Here is a 20,320-nt window from a genome sequence, read left to right as displayed (position 1 = left end):
ATGTGACATATCGATCAGTTGATTAAAACTATACTATCAATTTTTTTCTTTTCTTACACTAATTTCAATCTGATTTACCTTTCGTAAATATCAATTTTGAATTGTCGTGTATATGTAAATACGTGACAGTACCTATTCCGTCGTTGATAACTGCAATTTCTGGAGGAGTGAGATCAATCAGAAGATCCTCGGCATGCGCCTCCCGTCGTAACCCGGCTGCATTTGTCGCTACAACTGTGATGTGTATGATGGAGGTATGAGCCAGAGTTACATTGTAGTTGTAGGCAAAAGTACTGAGACCAACGCTCTTAAATCCCTGGACCTCTGTACTTCCTTCAGTGTAACCTACAAAGCTCAATTTATTTACATGATCTTTTATGTATATTCATGCTTAAAACAAAGGAAAATGGATCCCAGGCAAACCATTATATACACAAATCAAGAATTGCTCAAAGAGATAATAAAGTTCAACATCGTTGGTAGTACATTATGAAACTAGTCTTCAAAATTAAGATTAAGATTTCTTGATATGCATCTTTTGTTGAGATTTTTTAGAAGTATCAAAGATTAACCTACCGATTGCCCACATATAATCCACAATGGGACTCTCAGGATCCATGAAGCTCCACGATGCGTGTATTGACGACCATTGGTGAAGGGAAACGACATGTGCATGAACATGTTTACTTTTACTATTGTCTTCATCATAGTCATGCATTACTGTTTCCTGAACTTTTAAATCATCAAACAGGATACCAGTATTACCTGTCATACTTCCAAGAGAAATTATAACTTCCGGTCTATACGAACGGAAGTAAAATGTATGATATTGCCAGTCAACATCATTTGATGACGTAGAATGCTTATCGTGTTTTGAATACACCAAGAACACATGACGTTCTTTGCCAATCTCTACATATCCTTCCTTATTGGCAAGTACTGCACCAAGTTGTGCGGGATGTGCAGTTACGAAAGAAACTTTGTAAAACTGGTTTACTTTGAGATTAAACAAATACTGTGAAATGCTCCCCTTTACAAATATAAATGCACGACCATCCATAGCAATATTTTTACCGGATTTCATTACACTAACACAACTTCCTGTTGAAACGTTCCAGCTTTCAGAATGTGCTACATTACAAAGGCTGACGTTTTTTATATTTTTCCAGTCAGTCGGTACGCTATCACAGTCTTCAAAAGAAGGATTAGAGGCAATATTATGATCTAAATGCTCCATAAATGTTGGTTCAGGGTCTGTCGTATCAATAAGGACGCCGTTAGATTTCACTGTCTTTGATGTTTGTCCTATGACGTCAACCGCATAGACCAGACTTTCATGTTCATTTCCTGTAAAGAAAACAAAACATTTGTGTTAAGCTCAAAACATTTCAAATCCTTTATACATAGCCTATACATTATTTGTTGTAAAACGAGACAAAGGACCTTTCTATTCCTATAAAAGGTATTTAAAACAAAACAAGAACTCGTATTATTTGATAAATACTTATAATATCATATTAGCTTTTAGGCCATGTAAAACAAAACGATCCATAAACTTTTTGAGCACTTAATGATGGATAATTGAATTGAATTAAAACTTATAGGTTTCAAATTGATTATGCCGACAATAGATACATGGAACGTATGTTACATGTATACCTATTATGAGACTCGAACCATTGAGAATTCGAGATACTGCCCTATGAATGCCAACATTTTCCCAGTCTCTAACATCACATTTCGTGTCTTTTGCCGATTTGGTCTGTACACACCACATATAGTGCGATATACCAGAGTCGCGGTCTGAAAAGCCGTTCCATGAAGCACTCATAACATTAGATGAGTTCTGGTAGTCTTTGTCATGAATACCTTAAAAAAATGTAATGTCATACCCACCACTTGAATTTCCATTCCTCATTAAGTTCTGTCACAAAATTAGTTATCAACTGGACAGAAGCATTTTATAATTATATGTACAAGTTTGCAGAACGGTGAATGCTCGACAAACCGCATATCGACTTTGACTGCTGATTGCAGTAAATTTTACTTCTAAAAAATCTACAGGAATCACTTTCGCTTTGTTTGCTTTTTACAAGGAAAATATTTCATTTGTAATATATATATATGTGATTATCATCTAGTTTTGATAATTAGAGTTTAAATTGCAAACGAAGTTGTTTTTTTTTATCACTGAAAGTGTCATATCCAAATGTTTTTTTTCTAATATTTTGAATTACAACGCAGTTGGTGTTTCTAGAAAAATATGTTAACAAAATATTACTTTTTTTCAAATTATTATTCATAACAAAAAAGTTTCCTACCGATTCCATCATAGACAATTCCAGCGACGGGAGGTAAAGATTCCACCATGATACCATCAGATGATTCCGTTGCATGTATACCAGACCGACTGTAGCCGACAACATTACTATAAAATACTATTCCTGGTGTCAGAGGAACTCTACTGATATTGTGTGATGTTATAGTGCCCGGTAAATCTAGATCTACTGAATGAATATCATGTCCTGAAATGATACATTGCTTAGTTTACAGTAAATACCGATATGGAGGAGGGAAGTTAAGCGTGCTATACCACCTGATTTACCAATCTTTTCCAACGGAAATGTCTGTACCAAGTAAAGACCATCTTGGTGGTCTCAAACTTTCTGGTATTTACTTTAATATTGTAATGTGTTATACGAACTATCCTTTTTTGTTTGTTAATGACTATTACCTAGGGTGCGGAAATTTTGTTATTATGTTTCATGGCTTTGTTTATTTTTAGATATATACATGTACATATCGAACACGTTTTAGGATTCTAGTATATATGATTTATCTTTCGATGTATTCTTTTTCTTACTTTTTTTTTTATAAATATGAATTCTGTGAATAACATGTACACTTGTTTTGAGATGCACATTATAAAATATCCAAAACAAAGTCGAACTCCAGGACCATTATGTGCCTATAGAGAATGAGTAATATGTAGCACATGATCGTATTTTCGCATTATTAAAAATTCAAGAATTTTTAATATCTTTTGGCATGGGTTTACCAGGTACGATGGTACTGTATTCATATAAGTCCATGACGTACTGTGTAAGATCTTGCGATAAGTACAAGGTACAGAAACAACAAACATAAGCCTGCAAGAACTATTTAAAGATTTTATATGAAAAATTAATGTTCCATTTGAATTAAAGTGTCTTAATACTTTATGTGAGTTATACAATGTAGACGCTTACCGCCAGGATATGTGCTGAGGTACACTTTAAATCGGTCAATGATGTTAGTGTTATCTAAGAAAACATTCGTCCACCTGATTGTGAAAGGAGCACCAGGTTTGATAAAATCAACATCTTTTTTCCAGTGCCCAGGAATTTGCTCAACAACCTTTAAAAGAAAAGAGTTTGCATTTTGTTGATTTTTTAATACTATAACAACAAGAAAATATATGAGAGAAGTATTATTTTGATTCGGTTACTTCTGGATTTTCTTTTATGTTTTATCCGTAAAATGAAGATGAGTGTGACGATAAAGTACTACATTGAACAAAAGGCCCGAAAGATCCTGAATCGCTCACCTGGCAAACTGTACCAAGTCAGTAGGTAGTACCATTTTCACCGTTATTATGTAACTGAGAATAACATTTATCAACTGTTGAACCCAAAGCAAGTAAAATATTTGTGAGGAAATGGCACCATTTTCAAAATGGCCATCACCATTCAACTCAAGATATCATATTTCCTATGGAAACCAGGCATCACTGAAATCTAAGCAAGTAAATAATTGGCGCGGAGAATGGCCGCCGGGAACAAACTTTGTCATCAATTTTCAACTCAGGACACCAGGTTTCCTAATTAAACTAAAAATCTTTGAAACGCCAGAAAGTAAAAAAAAAAAAAATATGGCGGGAAATTTGTCGCTGAAAAACATTCTGTTGTTTAAAATCAATTGTAGATATCACATTAAACTCCAAGAAGCTTTAATATTGTACTGGGAAAAAATAGTCGAAATGACATAACAACAAGGGTCAACCAGTTTTTTTCTCTCCAAAATTGGCATCAAGAATATTACTCTTACTGTTTGTCCAATTTCAATTGATCTTCAATCTGCTATCCTCATTTAGATAATCCGGAAAACCAGGAAAAAGACAAAATGATGTTTTAAAGGGTCATAACTCCAATAGAAATCAACAATTTTTACTGAACTTTTTCAATATAATAATCACTAATGGAATATTGTTTTGCAAAAGTCAGTAACATCGTCAAAAATGACCTTTCAAAGGGCCACAACTCCAAGTAAAGTCGACCATAGAGAATGTGAATGGACGACAACGGTAAACAACGACGACGGACGGCAAATTATGGTATTGTTTATACCGTTTCATAAAACAAAATCATTATCAAACAATTACAGTGAGTTGATTTGTTAACTTCAGGACATAGATTTGGTCTTCCAAAATTACATGAAAATCACTGGATAAATCTCCTAAGGTAGTTATAACTGGGCAGCTGATAAAGAGATATAAATTTTCTATCACACACAGATAAGAACACCTCATAAAATGATAGAAAGTTTAAATCTCTTTGCAATTCATCCAGTCTACTACTCAAAACATTTAATCAGATGATTAACATTCAATTAAGATTTGTAGAACTCAGTTTTCTGAAGTTAAATATATGATTTGCTGTAAAGTAATTTTGAACTAAATTTCAATAATGTGGCCCCCAAAATAAATACATTGTACGTACAGAAAACGAGTACTTACTGCTGATCCTTTAATTTTCCGTCTTGACAGTGGGGTTGATAAAACACATACTCCATCTGTCTTGAAGTCTGCATATGTATCTTCGCTGTACCACGCACGGACGATCATTGAATATGATACACCCGGTTCCTTGAGAACTCTTCCTTAAATATTATGAATATAAAGTCAGCAATATGCTGATATTTAATTTGGGTTGTTCAACTTATTGCATGTAGTAATGAAAGAACTAAAAAAGAACCAAATGTTTAATGTAGCATGCAGCAAGATATTAAATCATGAAGTAAAATGACGACGTATATTAGAGATGAATAAAGGTGTTACCTCGTTTTAAATGGAGGATTGCCTGATTTGTTTGTCCCGCATGATGCCAAACGTCATCAGCGTCTGCGAATATTCCATCAATCGTTGTTGATTTGGTTAATCCAGCACTCCATTCATACCTTTAAATTTCAGAAAATGTTCTTAAAGAAATCTCTGTACCCTTCTGTTGACAATTACCTTGAGTTGTTGCCTATTAGTTTGATAATTTACCATTGACCTTTTTATGTAATACAAAACTTAGTAATTAGGTTTATGACTAATGGTGTTTGAACATCAACCGCATCGGTTGTGATATTGCAACTGGGTAATGCTATGCGAAATTTTGATTTTTGCCCTTTCTCTCTAAGCAGAAATAACGCCTTGATTCGAAAAAAAATCCTAATTCTATTGTTTTTATATATACCACCATCGACCCAAAGATTACCATAAAGGTTTTAATCCCTGTGCTTGTACAATGTGCCATTTTGCTGCCAGGGCCACGTTTGAGGATGTGTATTTTACATCAGTGAATGGTGAAGTAGAGTGAACGTCAGTAATGTCATACACACCAACTAAATTGTTTGGGTTAGCTGGAAAAAAATGATGGACGTTCTAACAATTAGCAAACCAATATCATTTTGTTTTAGTAGTAAAAAAATCAAATGATCATTAGTTGATACCTCAAGTCCCATTTTCATAACAAACACCTTTTGACCACAGAATCCAAAAAAAAAAGGAAGTCTACATTAGTAATTTGTTACAAAGATTCTGTAGAAATTTAATTATTTTTATTCAGTTGTGTAGAATTAGTTACCAATAAGACACGAGTACCCCACGTTATGGAAATTATACATTTCATTTTGATGATGTAATACCTTAAAGGTAATCACATAACATCGCAAATAAAGGTTTCAATTATTCAATACATATAGACATTTTGTGATAATTACACTTAACGCCATGCAGTGGTATGGCAGAAGTAACGGAGAAGGAATGGGTGCCCCTATGTCTTTATATTCAAAAAACTGAAGCGTGTATGTTTCCTATGTGAAATAAAAAAAATCTTTAAATGACAATCTTAAATAAAAGGTAAACAATGGGAATAAAAGCATGTAAAACAGATTTATAAATAATTTCATTTAAATTAATTAAGGTATGTGGGAGGAGTAATGATCGAGAGATGGGCACGCCCATTTTCTACCATATTCAGAAGTGTTTTGCTATATGTGGAACCCCAAATTGATTTCGAATAGGAGATGCACAATTGAAATATGTAAAAAAAGATTCTTTGATAATTTGTCAAATTGCATACAATGGTATAGGAGGAATAACGGATAGATGATGCCCACTTCTGCCAAACGGAAGGAAGGCAGGACCAGCATATCACTTTATACCCCCACATTGAACATTGGGTTATAAAGGTATCATACTCAACGATTAATGGATCAATGGTCGAAAACTCTGTAAATTTAAGGCTATATTAACGGATTCTAACCAACTATTACGAGTTTCACCTTTTGAGATGTCATGGCATTTATTTCTATTGATGGGACATCTTTGACCTTGAGCGGCACAAACGCAATGACCTTTACATGTAACTGCTGAACAACGTCGTATCAGCTCAAGTGATCCTCCAGGAACCAGTTTAAATTGAGAATGTATCATCCTTCCAGGTAAACCAACCTATTAATGCAGTAAAAAAATTCCATTATGAATATATGTCTTTAAATCTAAATATTTTTGCTATATTTGAAATCATTAAAAGTATAGTATATCATCTGTAATATATATACACTCTTGGCGAATGAAAGGTTGTGTTTGAATTAAAAGAATTCTATTTTCATTTGTTACTACTTCTTTTGTGCAATATTTGAGTTGTAGGATCTAAATTATATATTTCATGACGATCTTCTTTTGATCATGCCCCGTATAAAATATTTTATGTTTGTGTTTTTTATGCTGTCGCTTTAAATCACGTTGTAAAATTCTCCGCTGACAAAGGTATCACTGATTACTCTTATTGACATGTATTACTTCTGAAACCTATGGAAAATAGTACTATCTAGATAAAGAGGCCGATTTAATAAGAACTGTAAACAAAAAAATTTCAAATATGAAAACACAACAGTTCAATTAGGATAAAGTGTACATTAATTCAATAATTGTTTGTTTAATGCATACCTGGTTAACAGCCCAAACACTGACAAACACGTACTCAAACTTTATAAGATTTTTCACGTCGACTTCAAAGGTTTGTACAAAGCCTTCGTCTTGTTTATCAATACCTGATTGATTGTGTAAGAACTCTTGTGGAGAACCAGCCACCTAAAGAATGATCAATCGTGACAAATGTACAGGATTATACATTGTATTTGTTTTCATTTTGAACATTAATCTTATTCGGAGACCGTCGTAAAAGGTATTGGAAGGCCTTCGTCCTGGATTCCATAAGGATCAATGTATACAACGCTAAATAGCTGGATCTGCAAAATATACAGCCAAACCTCTTTCAAAATTTCTACACACAGCTGTCAAAAGAGAGTCTCCAGTCCTACCACGTAACTTCTTACTCCCGTAGTGGTATTAATGCAATGTGGTGCCGGAAAAATTCGAAAGATCCTGTGGAAATCATCCTTTCAATGTTATTTTCAGCATTAACACCTATGACCGTTCAACTCTTTATAAATCTATTCCGCATACTTAGTTAAAGTCCTGACTCGAAAACATTATACATTGCTGTTTCTCCAAAAAAGACGGTATGCCTTGATACAAATATGTAGTTCTTGGTACGGATTCATCATACTTCGTAAAATATAATTCCAAATTATCTTCCAAATATATCAAAGAAAATATTTTCAAAATCCTCGATTTTTTTATCGACAACATATTTGTTCAATATGGTGGACATTTTTTTTTAAATCGTCGGCATTCCGAGGGGAAAATTGTTCTCCTCTACTTACTAACCTATTCCCTCACTCTTATAAGACTTCGTTTAGCTAGATCATTTACACTGAGTCTCCGTTATACAGATGATGTATTATCGTTAAACACTCATACGGTCAGGAATTTGACACATCGCATCTACCCGAAATAACTTGAGATTAATGATACTACAGACACCGTGAAGTTCCTTTAACTACTCTTCCTCATTGCATTTAACTCCAACCATCTTCAAATATTGTATGTATTATACGTGCATTTTCTTTTTAAGGATACAAGGTTTAAAACAATTATTTTGAAATTTCGAAGGCTAAACAGTTGACGTTACACAAATATAAACACATTCAGAGGATTTATATTTTACCTTATTCAAATCATCCGTCATATACCGACTACCAACAGATACATAATATTTGTCTATGTCAGTATGCAGATCTTTAAACCCGAGCCAGGACAACCACAATTTATAACGGGACCATGTCATCCATCCCTCAACATGTCTGTGTAAATTAGCTGCATGGTCCGTCTTGATTGCAAACATACCTGTGTTTATAGAACGAACATACAGTTTTTATTTATCTAAGTTAACTAATAATTATGTAACATGGACAGAATCCAATCATTTCATCTACATTTGAATATATATCTTTTTAAAACTAAACATAAATGAATATTTATACCTCATGTTACATTTACATGCTTTGAATAAATAACGTAAAACTTGCATTTACAATTATAATTTGAAAAGACAGTAATGTTTCAGCGGAACAAATGCAGCTAAAAGTTTTAGTATTTAAAACGTATGAGCAAGGATTTAGTAACAATGCATACCTGGAGTAGGGGCAGAACTGTCGACTATGATCTTTTTACTTTCTGCTTCAACACAAATCTTTGCTCCATTACAAACAATCAGTTTTACGGTGTAATGTCCACCATCGTGTAGATCAAAGCGAGAAAAGGTATATTCTCTGACTATCCCGTTTATCTAGCAAGTTTAGGAAAAATAAGTTAATGAATATATTGTTTTTAGACATTCCTGAGATGTATTAGCAAAAAAAAAAAGTAATAAACAAACAAACAAAAAAAAAAACAAAAAACAAAAACAAAAACAAAAACAAAAAACAAAAACAAAAAAACAAAACAAAAAAACAAAACAAAAAAAAACAAAAACAAAAGCAAACACAAAAACAAAAACAAAACAAAACAAAAACAACATTTCCGGGTAAACTCACCATTGGTACTTCAATTTTTCTACATAAAATATCTCAGAAAACTTCTCAAATGATGTACAGATTTTGTCTTGTGTAAGAATGTAGTCCTACAGCAACATAACTCTCGACATAACTCATTGAAAAGCTTGTATTCAGCATTTCATACCAATGTCATGTAAGCATCGGTCACTTGGATTGATTCTGTTTCAAATAAAAACGTGATATGGTTTGGTGAAGTTGAATATGACACAAACCTATCACTGATTTTTAGAGTTATGTTCCTTATTCAGTGCAATGTCTTCCACCTTAAATGTCTATAAAAACATATCAAATCTTAATACATAACGAAAATATTTTTTCTATGCTTAGAAGAAAGTGTTATCACAAAAATGTAGAAATAAAAGTCGACAAAAAATGATCAAACGGTATCAAAGTATGATGAAAACAAGCGTTTCAGTGATTGTTAAAAGTTATGGCCCTTACTCTAGGTCTACATAATATATTGCTTTCAAAATCTTCTGTAGAATTAATTTTATATCAGAGTTGCAAGAATTGATTCTGTGACACAACCAGTTACCTCCGTTGATGATGAATTAAAATGGCCTCCTTTATGTGACGATATTGACAAAAACTGACGTTGTATGTATGATTCAGGGTCTTCAACTTCCCATTTTACTCTGATTGTGTTTCTGAAGACTAGCGAATTGTCCTTAATCGATCCAAGGTCCGTTGATAAATGTGGCTTTACATTTATTTTTGGGGGTGTTGTATCCACAAAAAATCCGTTAGACGTAGCCTCTGTGCTTAGCCCTGAAACAACGAATTGATTCACCGTAAATTAACTTATTCTACAGTAGGTATTGATTCATAAATTCTCTACTATATGTCTTTAAATACTTTTGATCCTTATTGGTGAATAACTAAAAGGCATGAAACTATACAAATAGATTTCAATTCATTTAACAATTTGGAAAGAATGTAACGACCGCATATTCTTACCTGCTTTATTGTATGCTTTAATGGTAACATAGATTCTCTTTCCTGTTGGTAAGTTCTGTTTCAGGTCTGGTTCCACCATTATGTCAGTCATAGGGAGGTGTGTTGATTTTATGATATCATCCATCCCGGGTCTTGTCCCAGCTCTCCAGGTAAAATGGTCCAACCCTGAGTGTGGATCTGTAAACCCATACCAACGAGCCGATATGTAATTTCTACAATGATAAATGTCATTTTCTGAAGTTTAAGTTCAATATGACTTAACAATCTCTCTGTGAAAACTGAGATATTATATTTGAACGGACGCTGAATTTCATGTATTAATAATTTATTTATAGAAAAAAAAAAAAAATAAAAAAAAAAATAAATTAAATTAAAAAAAAAACAAACCTTGAAGACTGGTATTCATCGTCAAAAATATCAACCCCATCTAATATAATCCCTTGTGTGGGTGGGCTGTTGTCAATAACAACACCGTCTGATGTCACAGACGTACACATATCAGCTGTGTTGCAAGCTGTTATCGTGGTGTAGTAACGGATCCCTGGAGCGAGGTGTAAGTGACACAGAGTGAAATCTAAACGAAGATATATTGGATTATAATCATATTTTTTCAAATATATTATATTTTTAATATGTTTTTTTTATGAAACTTCTTTCAAAAGTCGTTATCGCTATGAATATGTGTTAGTTTAGATTTGCATTGGAAATAAATATCCATTCTTTACTATAAAAAATATAATTATGACTGCTGAGATATATTGAAAACTTGAGGTAAAAAAATGTTCGTCGTAACAATAACAGACGACAAATACGTCAAAATAGTAATCAGTTAGAATTTATCTTTTGATCATAGATTCTCTGAGAGCCAGAATTCGGTTTGACAGGAAGTAAACTTGTAATGCGAAGATAACGTAATGCAAGGATTTGTTAGTTCGTATCTTTACTAACATTAAATGACTATAGCCTGCGTTTAAAAGTTAAAGAAAATTGTGATCATTTGTACGAATCATCTAAGTAAATCAAGCTTACTCTTTGAAATACCAATGGCCTGATTTTTCAAAAAATCTTCGCAATTCGGGCATGTGCCGATGCTGACATAAAAAGCCTTAATTGTAGAGTGAGGATCGTGGAATCCTTCCCAGTAGCTTAACAATGTCTTAGTATCTGTTTGATAATCAATATCTTTGGTGTAACTGGGGACCTTTCCTGGGCTTCCATCATACACATGGCCACGAACTGGTGGAGACATATCATAGATATAGGCCCAGGAAGAAGCAGTGCTGATTAAATTCGCTTTATTAACTGCCTGTTCGGAAACATATTCATGTTTATAAAAAAAACAAACAAAATCATGCGTGATATTACCTTCTCATGATTGTGTAAAAACCTACTAGCACGTAACTTGTAAAGTTAAAACTTGGTATCATGATAAATTAATGTGTATTTATAGGTAATATTATGAGTAACAGTTCTCTATAACAGAATATTATCACAAAACAAGTTGATATCCTGCAATGTTAAATTTTCACGTGTTACAAAACCTTTTTCTTTACAATTCCTCACGAATATTTTCTAGCAATCGTGCATATAAGACTGCATCAATATTGTCGGGAGAAAACGTTATAAACATTAAAACGTCGCTTTCTACCAACCAGATTTAGGACTTCTATCAGAACTTTATACATTTTGGGAACTTCATGAATTGGAAATTTGTTGTCTGTATCGTACTTAGAGATATAATTCTATTTATGAAATTCGAGTGTAAGTTTTAAAACTATCAACATTTTTTTGTGTACCTTGACAGTTATATAGTAAGCATGACCTTCCTGTATATGAACTACTTTATCTTCTGCCGATATACCACAGTCAAGTGTTGTCTCAGTAAATGGAATTATATTATCATGTCCTGGTTGTGCCCCAACAGCCCACAGATAGTGATCTATACCACTCTCTGTGTCAAGAAATACATCTCGCCAGCTGAAAATAAGCAAGAGAATCACCTGTTCAGTTTTAAAAGTTTTTCCACGAGCAAATCTTTATATCATTATGTATTTATAATCAACATATTAGTGACATGTATATACATTCAGCTTCCAATGTGCATTTTGACATATTCATTTAGAAAACAAAATATTACAATACACGTTCGCAGGAAAATGATTCAAGCTAACCTTATACTACTAATCCAAAGGGAAAACCAAATAAAGTAATTCCATATTAATGATTTCAACTTAAAACTTGAAACATGATGTAGAAGATATTGTTCGTTTTTACTTACCAGGCATCAATTTCATTCATGTTGGACAAATGCCTCCCTTCAATCGTAATAGGTTTTGTTGATATTTCTGGAGGAGTGCTATCAATTTTTATAGGATAGGAATCGGCCGTAGAACTTCTTCCAGCAAAATCAATTCCTATGACGTGTAACACAAAATAAATTTTACGTGGTATTTATATACAGCATGATAATTCAAGCAGCCTAAATATTTCGCCTTGGATCTCCTGTGTTTTTAGTGCATGCACACCTTTAATAAAAACTGATGTACTATATTCCTTATGATTCTGCTTGAATTTCCTAGTAAGTTGCAAAAATTTCAAATAAGTCTATGAATAGCATTTATTGTTTTGGATTTGGAGATTTATGCAAAAACATGTTATTGGTTTAGCTAATATTTTGTCTTTGTTTTTTTTATGTATTAACAAAGAAAATACCCATAGTCCATTTGACAAGATTAAAGGATCAATTTTGAAGTCTATCTCATTACTAGACATGATATGATGTATGTTGAGGTAATCATTGTGTCGCTAGAATTTCCATTCAGTGTACTCCCATAAAGACCAAAAGGTCTTACAGATAAAGTCCCGTTTACCTTTGACGGTAGCATAATATTCATGCCCATCCTGAAGTCGAAGTCCATGAACTGTGTAATGATTGACCTGACCCACTGATGTAAATTGGGCTTTATCTGTTCCTCCTTTTGTAGAACCTAGTTATTGATAATAATTTCAATTTTATACAAGCATGTCAAATTATGTGAATGCAATTGAAATTTAAGTTGTATTTGCTACATCTGAAATGATTATAATCATCATACTTTCAAGCCAAGTTTCATAAAAAAAACACCGTATAATTTTGTTTGATCAACGATTAAATATGTAAGCATTAAAATATAGTATTGGTTTGTGTAGTTGACTTACCTATTCCTATCATATACTCTCTAATTCCTGAGTTGTGTACGGCTAAACCAAACTCCTCCACATCAGTAAATGAGTCCCAGCTTATGAATATTTCCGATAATGAAGACTTGCAAGATAAAGTGTAAAATCGGCATTATTATAATTATTATTTAGCGCTAAAATGGGCTTTAGTTATGTACTCCATAACAATAATAAAAAATACCATATTGTTAATAAAATTACCATTTGAAGAATAATTTTTGAATGTATTGTAATTTTATTTAGATTTATACCAGACGTCAACGTGTTACAGTAGGCAACTACAATTAAAAACGTAAACTTATAATTATACCATTAAATAGTTTGTATTTCTTTTTTACAACATTTATGTTAACAATGAATTGTCTCAAGGATGTACAAGGATGTGCAATTATCAGATTGCAACTAAAATTCCCTGCTTACCAAAATGTTCTGCTGTATATTGGTAGTTGCTTACGATACTACGTTTGTATTATCTTAACACGGAAATGATGTCTACCTGAAATTGCTTGTTAGGGTCAATTCCAATCCATACACGACCTGGTTTTGGAGGTGTTAAGTCAACAGTAACCCCATCACTACAAGATTTAACTTCTGGTAAAACTTCTGTCCATTTCTCGTACTCAATTTCCTTCCGTGGAGCATTTAAGCATATCAAATATCGTTTTCCATGAACCAGTGCATTCTTAGAATCAAAAAACGCATTCATGTGAGCTCTAGCTGCAAAAACAAACCAAAAATAAAAAAAAAAAGATCAATAAAACATAAACGGCACAACAAAAGTTTTTTTTTTTAAAAAACAAAATGATATGTTGTCTTCTCTAATTTTCTTCAAGTTTTATACCGCTTGACCGGTGAAAAGAAAAACCTTTTGAAATCGTCAGGTTTCTTTTGTTTGCAATGTAAGTGTTTGCGTGACGTCAACATGTTTCCTACGAATCGGAATAAAAACGTTTCAAACGTTTCGCGCGCTTTTCTTTTTTTGGTTTTTTGGACGTTTTTAGAGCATCATAGTAACTGAATCTACTCTCAAAACTTGTTGATTATGAATTTCTCACATCTCGTGAAATTAATTTCATAGTTTAAATAGCGCGTCAAGCCTCGCAGTCAAAACTATAAAATGTATTTCATTCGATATGAGAATTTCCATGATCAACTCGTTATCGTTGTAGATTCTATATGTATATACTTGCACCGTTCATTGGTCTGAATAACCAAGAATGTTTAGAATTCAATTTTTCTGAAGAACATCTCAAAATAAAGCAATCATTTGAAAAAAAGATAGATTGATTGGCTATCGATTCACGTTCCATTGCGGAAAGTTCATTCATGTTAAAACCAGAACGTTTGACCTATCGAAGAGACCCTGATTTGTGCAAATCCGTCGCACTGATCCGGATCTCTCCCAGAAACAACACGCTGCAGGTGGGCATGCCAACCGTTTGTAACTCCCTTTAAATATAATTTTCATGGCAGAAGAGCAATGACTTCCAATCTAAAAGTGATTCTGAAAGGAATTGAACTCGCAGCCTCCCTTTTTCGAGCGGAGTACGCTTCACTGAGACTACCGAGGTGATTATTGTAAGGAAGTAAATTACATTTTAATAGAATGAGGAAACGAAAAAAAAAAAAAACAAACAAACAAACAAAAAAAAAACAAACAAACAAACAAACAAACAAAAAACAAAACAAAACAAAACAAATACAAAAACACCTTACCCAAAAACCTTTTTATTTAGAAATATATACATACTAGTGTGTCCACATTTTATGGCGTCGGGATGCGAACATGGATCTGTCAACTCTAATTTATCATCATCATTATAATAAGTTGTCACATCAAGGTTCTCAGCATCAATTACCGCCCACGTGAAATTTTTGTGACGAAGTGTAGGCCACGTTGCTGACAGAACGTTTTTATATGGCGTGTAATCAACGTCAGTTTTCTTCCAGTTTTCATTTTCCTCGAGAAAGATATCTTTTCCTATTCCATCTCGTATTATTCCATCTGAAATAAATGAAAATATGTGTGGATCTGCAGATAAATCGACATCAGTGATTTCTTTCCTGAATGCTTATTAATGTATGTCCTTCCTGACTGTCTTCCTTGTTATTTGAACACACACCAAAAACAAACAAACAAACACACACACACACACACACACAAAATAAAAAATGCAGGGATCTTCTATCTACTATCGTGTACATCAAAGTGGATTTTTTTTCTGATCCACAAATAGTTATCATTATCGGAGTGCGACACCATTGTTGATGATAAATATAATATTTATTTAATTCTGATGTTCTAATGAGTATGAATCAGCATTATTATATAGATATTATCAAATGTTCCCAGCCTAATAAATGTCAATAGCTCACAGTGTGAAATTTATTCACTCCCGGACTTTCTCCCGCCAAAACGGCACAACAGGAATATCGTATATCAATCCGCTGTACACAAAATGATAAATTTATGTTGGAAATAGCAACAAATAATGGAGGATATCTATATTAAATAAGATAATCAGTTGGTTATAATGAATAACCGAAATATGATCACTGGTGCCAATAACCCGTAATGTCTAGGCATTCTTCGGCTCTCGTGATCATATGCTGGTTATAGACCCTTTCCAATAAATTATCCTATTATTCCTTCAGTAGAGCTTTACCCAGACTGTATTCTTGTTCTCCAACTGCATCTAAAACGATGTTAGGGGATATCAGGGAAAGTCCCTCTTTAACTGTACACTGCTTTAATTCTGTCGACGTAGTTGCCCATATACCAGCTTGATTATATCCTCTGATATATAACTTTCGACATTTTGAAAAGTTTATTGTTCCATTCAAAGGTACAAAGAACTGAATCTGAAATATGCAACCCACTAAATGAAAACAAAAAAGCATCTAATACATTACAGTGTTACTATAAGTACAATGGATTACATATAGTGCTATCATAACGAAATACGGAAAAAAAGCGTGGTAATATAACAGCCCTTAACAAGAAAACTGGAAAAAAATATTGAGCAATGCTGAATCATTTGATAGACCCACTCTCCATTTGATATCATGTATTGTTCATCCTTTATATTGATTTGGATCAAATCTAAGGTTAGAGGTGCACAAAAGTAACGTAATAAAAATTCTGTGTCGGTTTCATTTAATTCCATTCAGTGGTGTAGGAGAAGTGACGGATACAATATTGGTACCTTTAGTAACGACGGGAAGTACAGACGGATGGATATAAACACATATCTCTATATACATCCACAAATAGAAATCTTGGTGATCAAATTTGTTCTGTTCTTACTTTGCCATTTATCCTATTTATCAAAACATTATCAGACCTGTTTGTTGGTGATTTCGGTGTAATTTGAAACCACATTCCACTGAGTGTGCAATCCTATATCATCTCCTATTGCCCACTCATACAAGTTCACAACATCCATGGCACGGACAGCGTCTGACATATCTGGGTCATGCATTTTGTCAAATGTTACAAAAAGCTGAAATATTACATAATTAAAATATTCTTCACCAACGTTGTTGACCATTGTAGTTGTCACATATATTTTATCGTAAATTATATTCCATTTGCAATATCAGTTTATGTCGTTAGTATTTATTCAAATACACTTATTTGATTTATAGAATAATTTGTCTTTTATTCCATTTGAATAATTTTCTTTTATTTTCTTAGGCTTCCATTGCGGTAAGTGCATGTTTTCTATACTTTACGATGTCTTTGCACAAGTCATTATGGTATTTCATATGCTTTGTATATCATCTTAATGGGAAGAAAATATAAATACATATGCTATTTTCGAATAGAGATAAATATTCTTATTATATAAATTACGCAATATATTTGCACATTGAATTGATCAATATACAATAGGTAATTGTGAAATATATCTTGTCAACTCACTTCAATTGCATCTATCAATCTCTGCAATTACTAGCATACCTGATTTGTCGCGTTTCCAATTCCAATGCTTACTGTACCAACAACCGGTGAGTTCACTAAAACTGTCACTCCATTACTGTACTCTGGTGGAAAACAAAAGCCTTCCGAACAAAATTTCAAAACCATCCGGTATGTTTTCCCTGGTTCTAAATCCAGATTATTTATGGTTGTATATTGGTGATTACCAACGTACTTGTAGTCATAGTCATAGAAATTTCGCCAAAATCCTAAATCAAAGAAATTTTTTTAGATAAGAAATACACATTACGTAAAGTTACAAATGATAAGCTGTGTTTGTTTTTTAAAATGAACGATGAATTGTATAAAACAGTGAATGAACGTAAGAAGAAAGACCAAATATTGTTACTGTAATTTTTCGAACATTTTACGTACTCAATTGTAGCCGTCTGCAGAATCCTGGGTTCTGAGTAAATCGTTCAAATTTAGAATTTGTATTTCGGCAATACCCAATCTTCCAATTATATATTAATGAACGTACATAAAAACAAACAAAGAAACGAAACGAAACTTTCAGTTAAATCAAATTAATTGCTTTGGTATTTTTTGTGATAAAGATATTCAATTTTGTAACTTTGCATTGATATTACAAAAATGAAACAATTCTTGGTCGGTCAATTGATGATTCAAAATGTTTACCTCCAACAATTTGTTCCTCAATTTTGTAAAAGGCTTCTCGAATAAAAGACGCTGACCTTTCTGGAATTGTCCAATACGAATTGAGACTTGATGTAGAGGACTGAAAGTCTATATCCTCATCACACTTTGGTCGAGTATCCTTTTATAAAGCATAATCAATGTATTTGCAACACATTTGATTGATTACTTGGATGAAGGAATTGATTTCTAGTTCACGAAAACGGGAATTACGATTGTACATATGTTGATTGCAATGGCACGATACTAACAACATGGAAACACACAGACAAAAAATGCATAAGTAGAGTTGCGATGAAATGATGTCAAATCCTATCTGAAAATCCTTTAAATACTGTTATTAAGGTAAGAGCTCAATAAACTATAATGTTGTTTTCTCTCAAATTATTTTAATGATTACAAAATAAATTATAGATACTGGATATATTTACTCATTACCTGTTCATGATGACTTGACAGCAGCACATGTCGTTCTGAAAGACAGACGAATCCGTGTCACTTATGTCAGCGCGTGTAGTCATAAGGCCTTATTGTATAAGTATAAAGAAATAATTACTATTATAATATCAATAAAACAAGACTTTTGAAGATCATTATACTGATAAATACCTGAGCAATTTGTACCGTCCAATACGTGGATGCCCGTCAAATTCTTATGCAAATCAAGAACTGTTATACCGTCCGAAGATACCAAAATACTTCCGGCAGTGGTAGCTGCCTCTACTGTGGCGTAATAAGTCTAAAAATATATCTTTATTAAATATTTCACTACATGTTTTTGCAGCATTCAAGTTTATCAATGAATAACCATATTTAACATTTAAATAAAGTATGACTTTATATGCAGTACCATTAACAATAAACATATGTAGATGTTTAACTTTAAACAAAAAAAATACCAGTTCTATATATTGTAAGTTTCGATATGCTGTATCAAAACTACTTGACTATAAACTGAACTAAAGTAAAAAAAAGTCCAATAGTTCTTTGTGGTTATAACTTATTTTTATGTCGTGTTTTGCTTGTTTCATACACATTTAACAACACGTCTGAAAATACCTTAAATGGAACTAAAATCAGTGAGGAAAATGTGTGAAAACAGTTTGAGTACAGTGTTGCCATGGGAACAACATTGCATGACTTTGGCGATGTTCCGATACAAGCTTTGAAGCTGACATTTTGATGCGGATGTACAAATCGTGACCACGTAAACGACATTGTTCTTCTGTCATCAGTAAAATCTATATCCTCAATATCCTGAAAAAATATAATTGAAATAGTAATAGTGAAACTATAGCTTTTGTTATCTTGTGTGATTTCAAATTTTGATTTTTTTTATTTTGGGGTAAAGTGTGATACAAATGTCACATTACCAGCATATCTGTCTTTTCAGGGACCAGTTGAATATATGTTCTGGACTTTGGATTTCATGCCGTTTATTGATTGTCAATTTACTACCTAAATATGTTTCCTTTTAGTGTGAGACTCTCCGGAAAAGTCACCATTTGCACTTTTCCTTTATTTCATATTGTTTGGTTAAAAGTAAGATTTACGACTTGTATTTGTACTCAAGTAAACAGTTATAAGTCACAGCTGTAACACCTATACTAAAAAGTAAATAAAAATATACTTCAGTTATACTTAAACAAAATGACCTTATACTATAACGTATTGATAAAAAAAATGTATATGAATTACCGAGTTTCTGTCCGAAGTTTTGAAGCTTTGACGAACATCAAAAACAAGCCCTTTAGAAGGTAACTGTATGTCGTGGGTGTATTTTATCGATGTCTGTAGAGTAGACAATCCAGCAAGGTTCGTTGCTTTGATTGTAAAGTAGTAGTTATGGTGACCGTGAAGGGACCATTTCAAATCGTGAATAGACACAGCTGTGCATGATCCTGGAACTGTTCTTTTACAGAAACTACCAAATTGTAGTTCGTCAAATGCTTTGATATCGTAGATATATGGTTGACTTCCTTCATAAAAGAAAGAGAAGATTTTGAGTAATTTCCGAAAACATTCACCTTTTCTTTATTTAAACGACATGTTTTGTTATGTTATTGCACAGAAACATCAAAATATGAAATTCTCTATACAGCTCTAGCGTGGTCAGGTATACATGTATAGAAGTTAAGGATGTACAACTCATTTAGTTTAAAATTCATTATTCCAAACATTAAGATATACAAAAACACGAACAAAAAGTATTTGTATTACCATAACCAAATTCAAATG

The 20,320-nt window shown here is 32.8% G+C and overlaps 1 protein-coding gene across 1 annotated transcript in view; it reads right to left on the bottom strand.

Moving 5' to 3' along the window:
* LOC148610365 (uncharacterized) overlaps nucleotides 1-20,320 on the bottom strand; it is a 59,170-nt gene that overhangs the window by 3,690 nt on the left and 35,160 nt on the right. Inside the window, exons 21-50 of the mRNA XM_088542890.1 lie at nucleotides 19,781-20,061; nucleotides 19,142-19,339; nucleotides 18,692-18,821; nucleotides 18,521-18,555; nucleotides 18,065-18,203; nucleotides 17,408-17,634; nucleotides 16,788-16,946; nucleotides 16,110-16,305; nucleotides 15,194-15,448; nucleotides 13,940-14,160; nucleotides 13,423-13,528; nucleotides 13,095-13,211; nucleotides 12,503-12,638; nucleotides 12,021-12,201; nucleotides 11,254-11,530; nucleotides 10,612-10,798; nucleotides 10,225-10,436; nucleotides 9,803-10,035; nucleotides 8,846-8,999; nucleotides 8,379-8,557; nucleotides 7,256-7,399; nucleotides 6,589-6,757; nucleotides 5,520-5,664; nucleotides 5,096-5,214; nucleotides 4,775-4,917; nucleotides 3,249-3,396; nucleotides 2,322-2,525; nucleotides 1,660-1,869; nucleotides 577-1,347; nucleotides 133-345 (exon numbers count right to left, since the gene is read on the bottom strand). Of these exons, the coding sequence (XP_088399016.1) occupies nucleotides 133-345; nucleotides 577-1,347; nucleotides 1,660-1,869; nucleotides 2,322-2,525; nucleotides 3,249-3,396; nucleotides 4,775-4,917; nucleotides 5,096-5,214; nucleotides 5,520-5,664; nucleotides 6,589-6,757; nucleotides 7,256-7,399; nucleotides 8,379-8,557; nucleotides 8,846-8,999; nucleotides 9,803-10,035; nucleotides 10,225-10,436; nucleotides 10,612-10,798; nucleotides 11,254-11,530; nucleotides 12,021-12,201; nucleotides 12,503-12,638; nucleotides 13,095-13,211; nucleotides 13,423-13,528; nucleotides 13,940-14,160; nucleotides 15,194-15,448; nucleotides 16,110-16,305; nucleotides 16,788-16,946; nucleotides 17,408-17,634; nucleotides 18,065-18,203; nucleotides 18,521-18,555; nucleotides 18,692-18,821; nucleotides 19,142-19,339; nucleotides 19,781-20,061 (5,889 nt within the window). The remainder of the gene's footprint in view (nucleotides 1-132; nucleotides 346-576; nucleotides 1,348-1,659; nucleotides 1,870-2,321; nucleotides 2,526-3,248; nucleotides 3,397-4,774; nucleotides 4,918-5,095; nucleotides 5,215-5,519; nucleotides 5,665-6,588; nucleotides 6,758-7,255; nucleotides 7,400-8,378; nucleotides 8,558-8,845; nucleotides 9,000-9,802; nucleotides 10,036-10,224; nucleotides 10,437-10,611; nucleotides 10,799-11,253; nucleotides 11,531-12,020; nucleotides 12,202-12,502; nucleotides 12,639-13,094; nucleotides 13,212-13,422; nucleotides 13,529-13,939; nucleotides 14,161-15,193; nucleotides 15,449-16,109; nucleotides 16,306-16,787; nucleotides 16,947-17,407; nucleotides 17,635-18,064; nucleotides 18,204-18,520; nucleotides 18,556-18,691; nucleotides 18,822-19,141; nucleotides 19,340-19,780; nucleotides 20,062-20,320) is intronic.

Source organism: Perna viridis, chromosome 8, assembly GCF_037379345.1.
Source record: "Perna viridis isolate PV_CMFRI_1.1 ecotype Kerala chromosome 8, ASM3737934v1, whole genome shotgun sequence".
Classification (NCBI taxonomy): Eukaryota; Metazoa; Mollusca; class Bivalvia; order Mytilida; family Mytilidae; genus Perna; species Perna viridis.
This window is presented reverse-complemented; position numbering and strand designations above follow the sequence as displayed.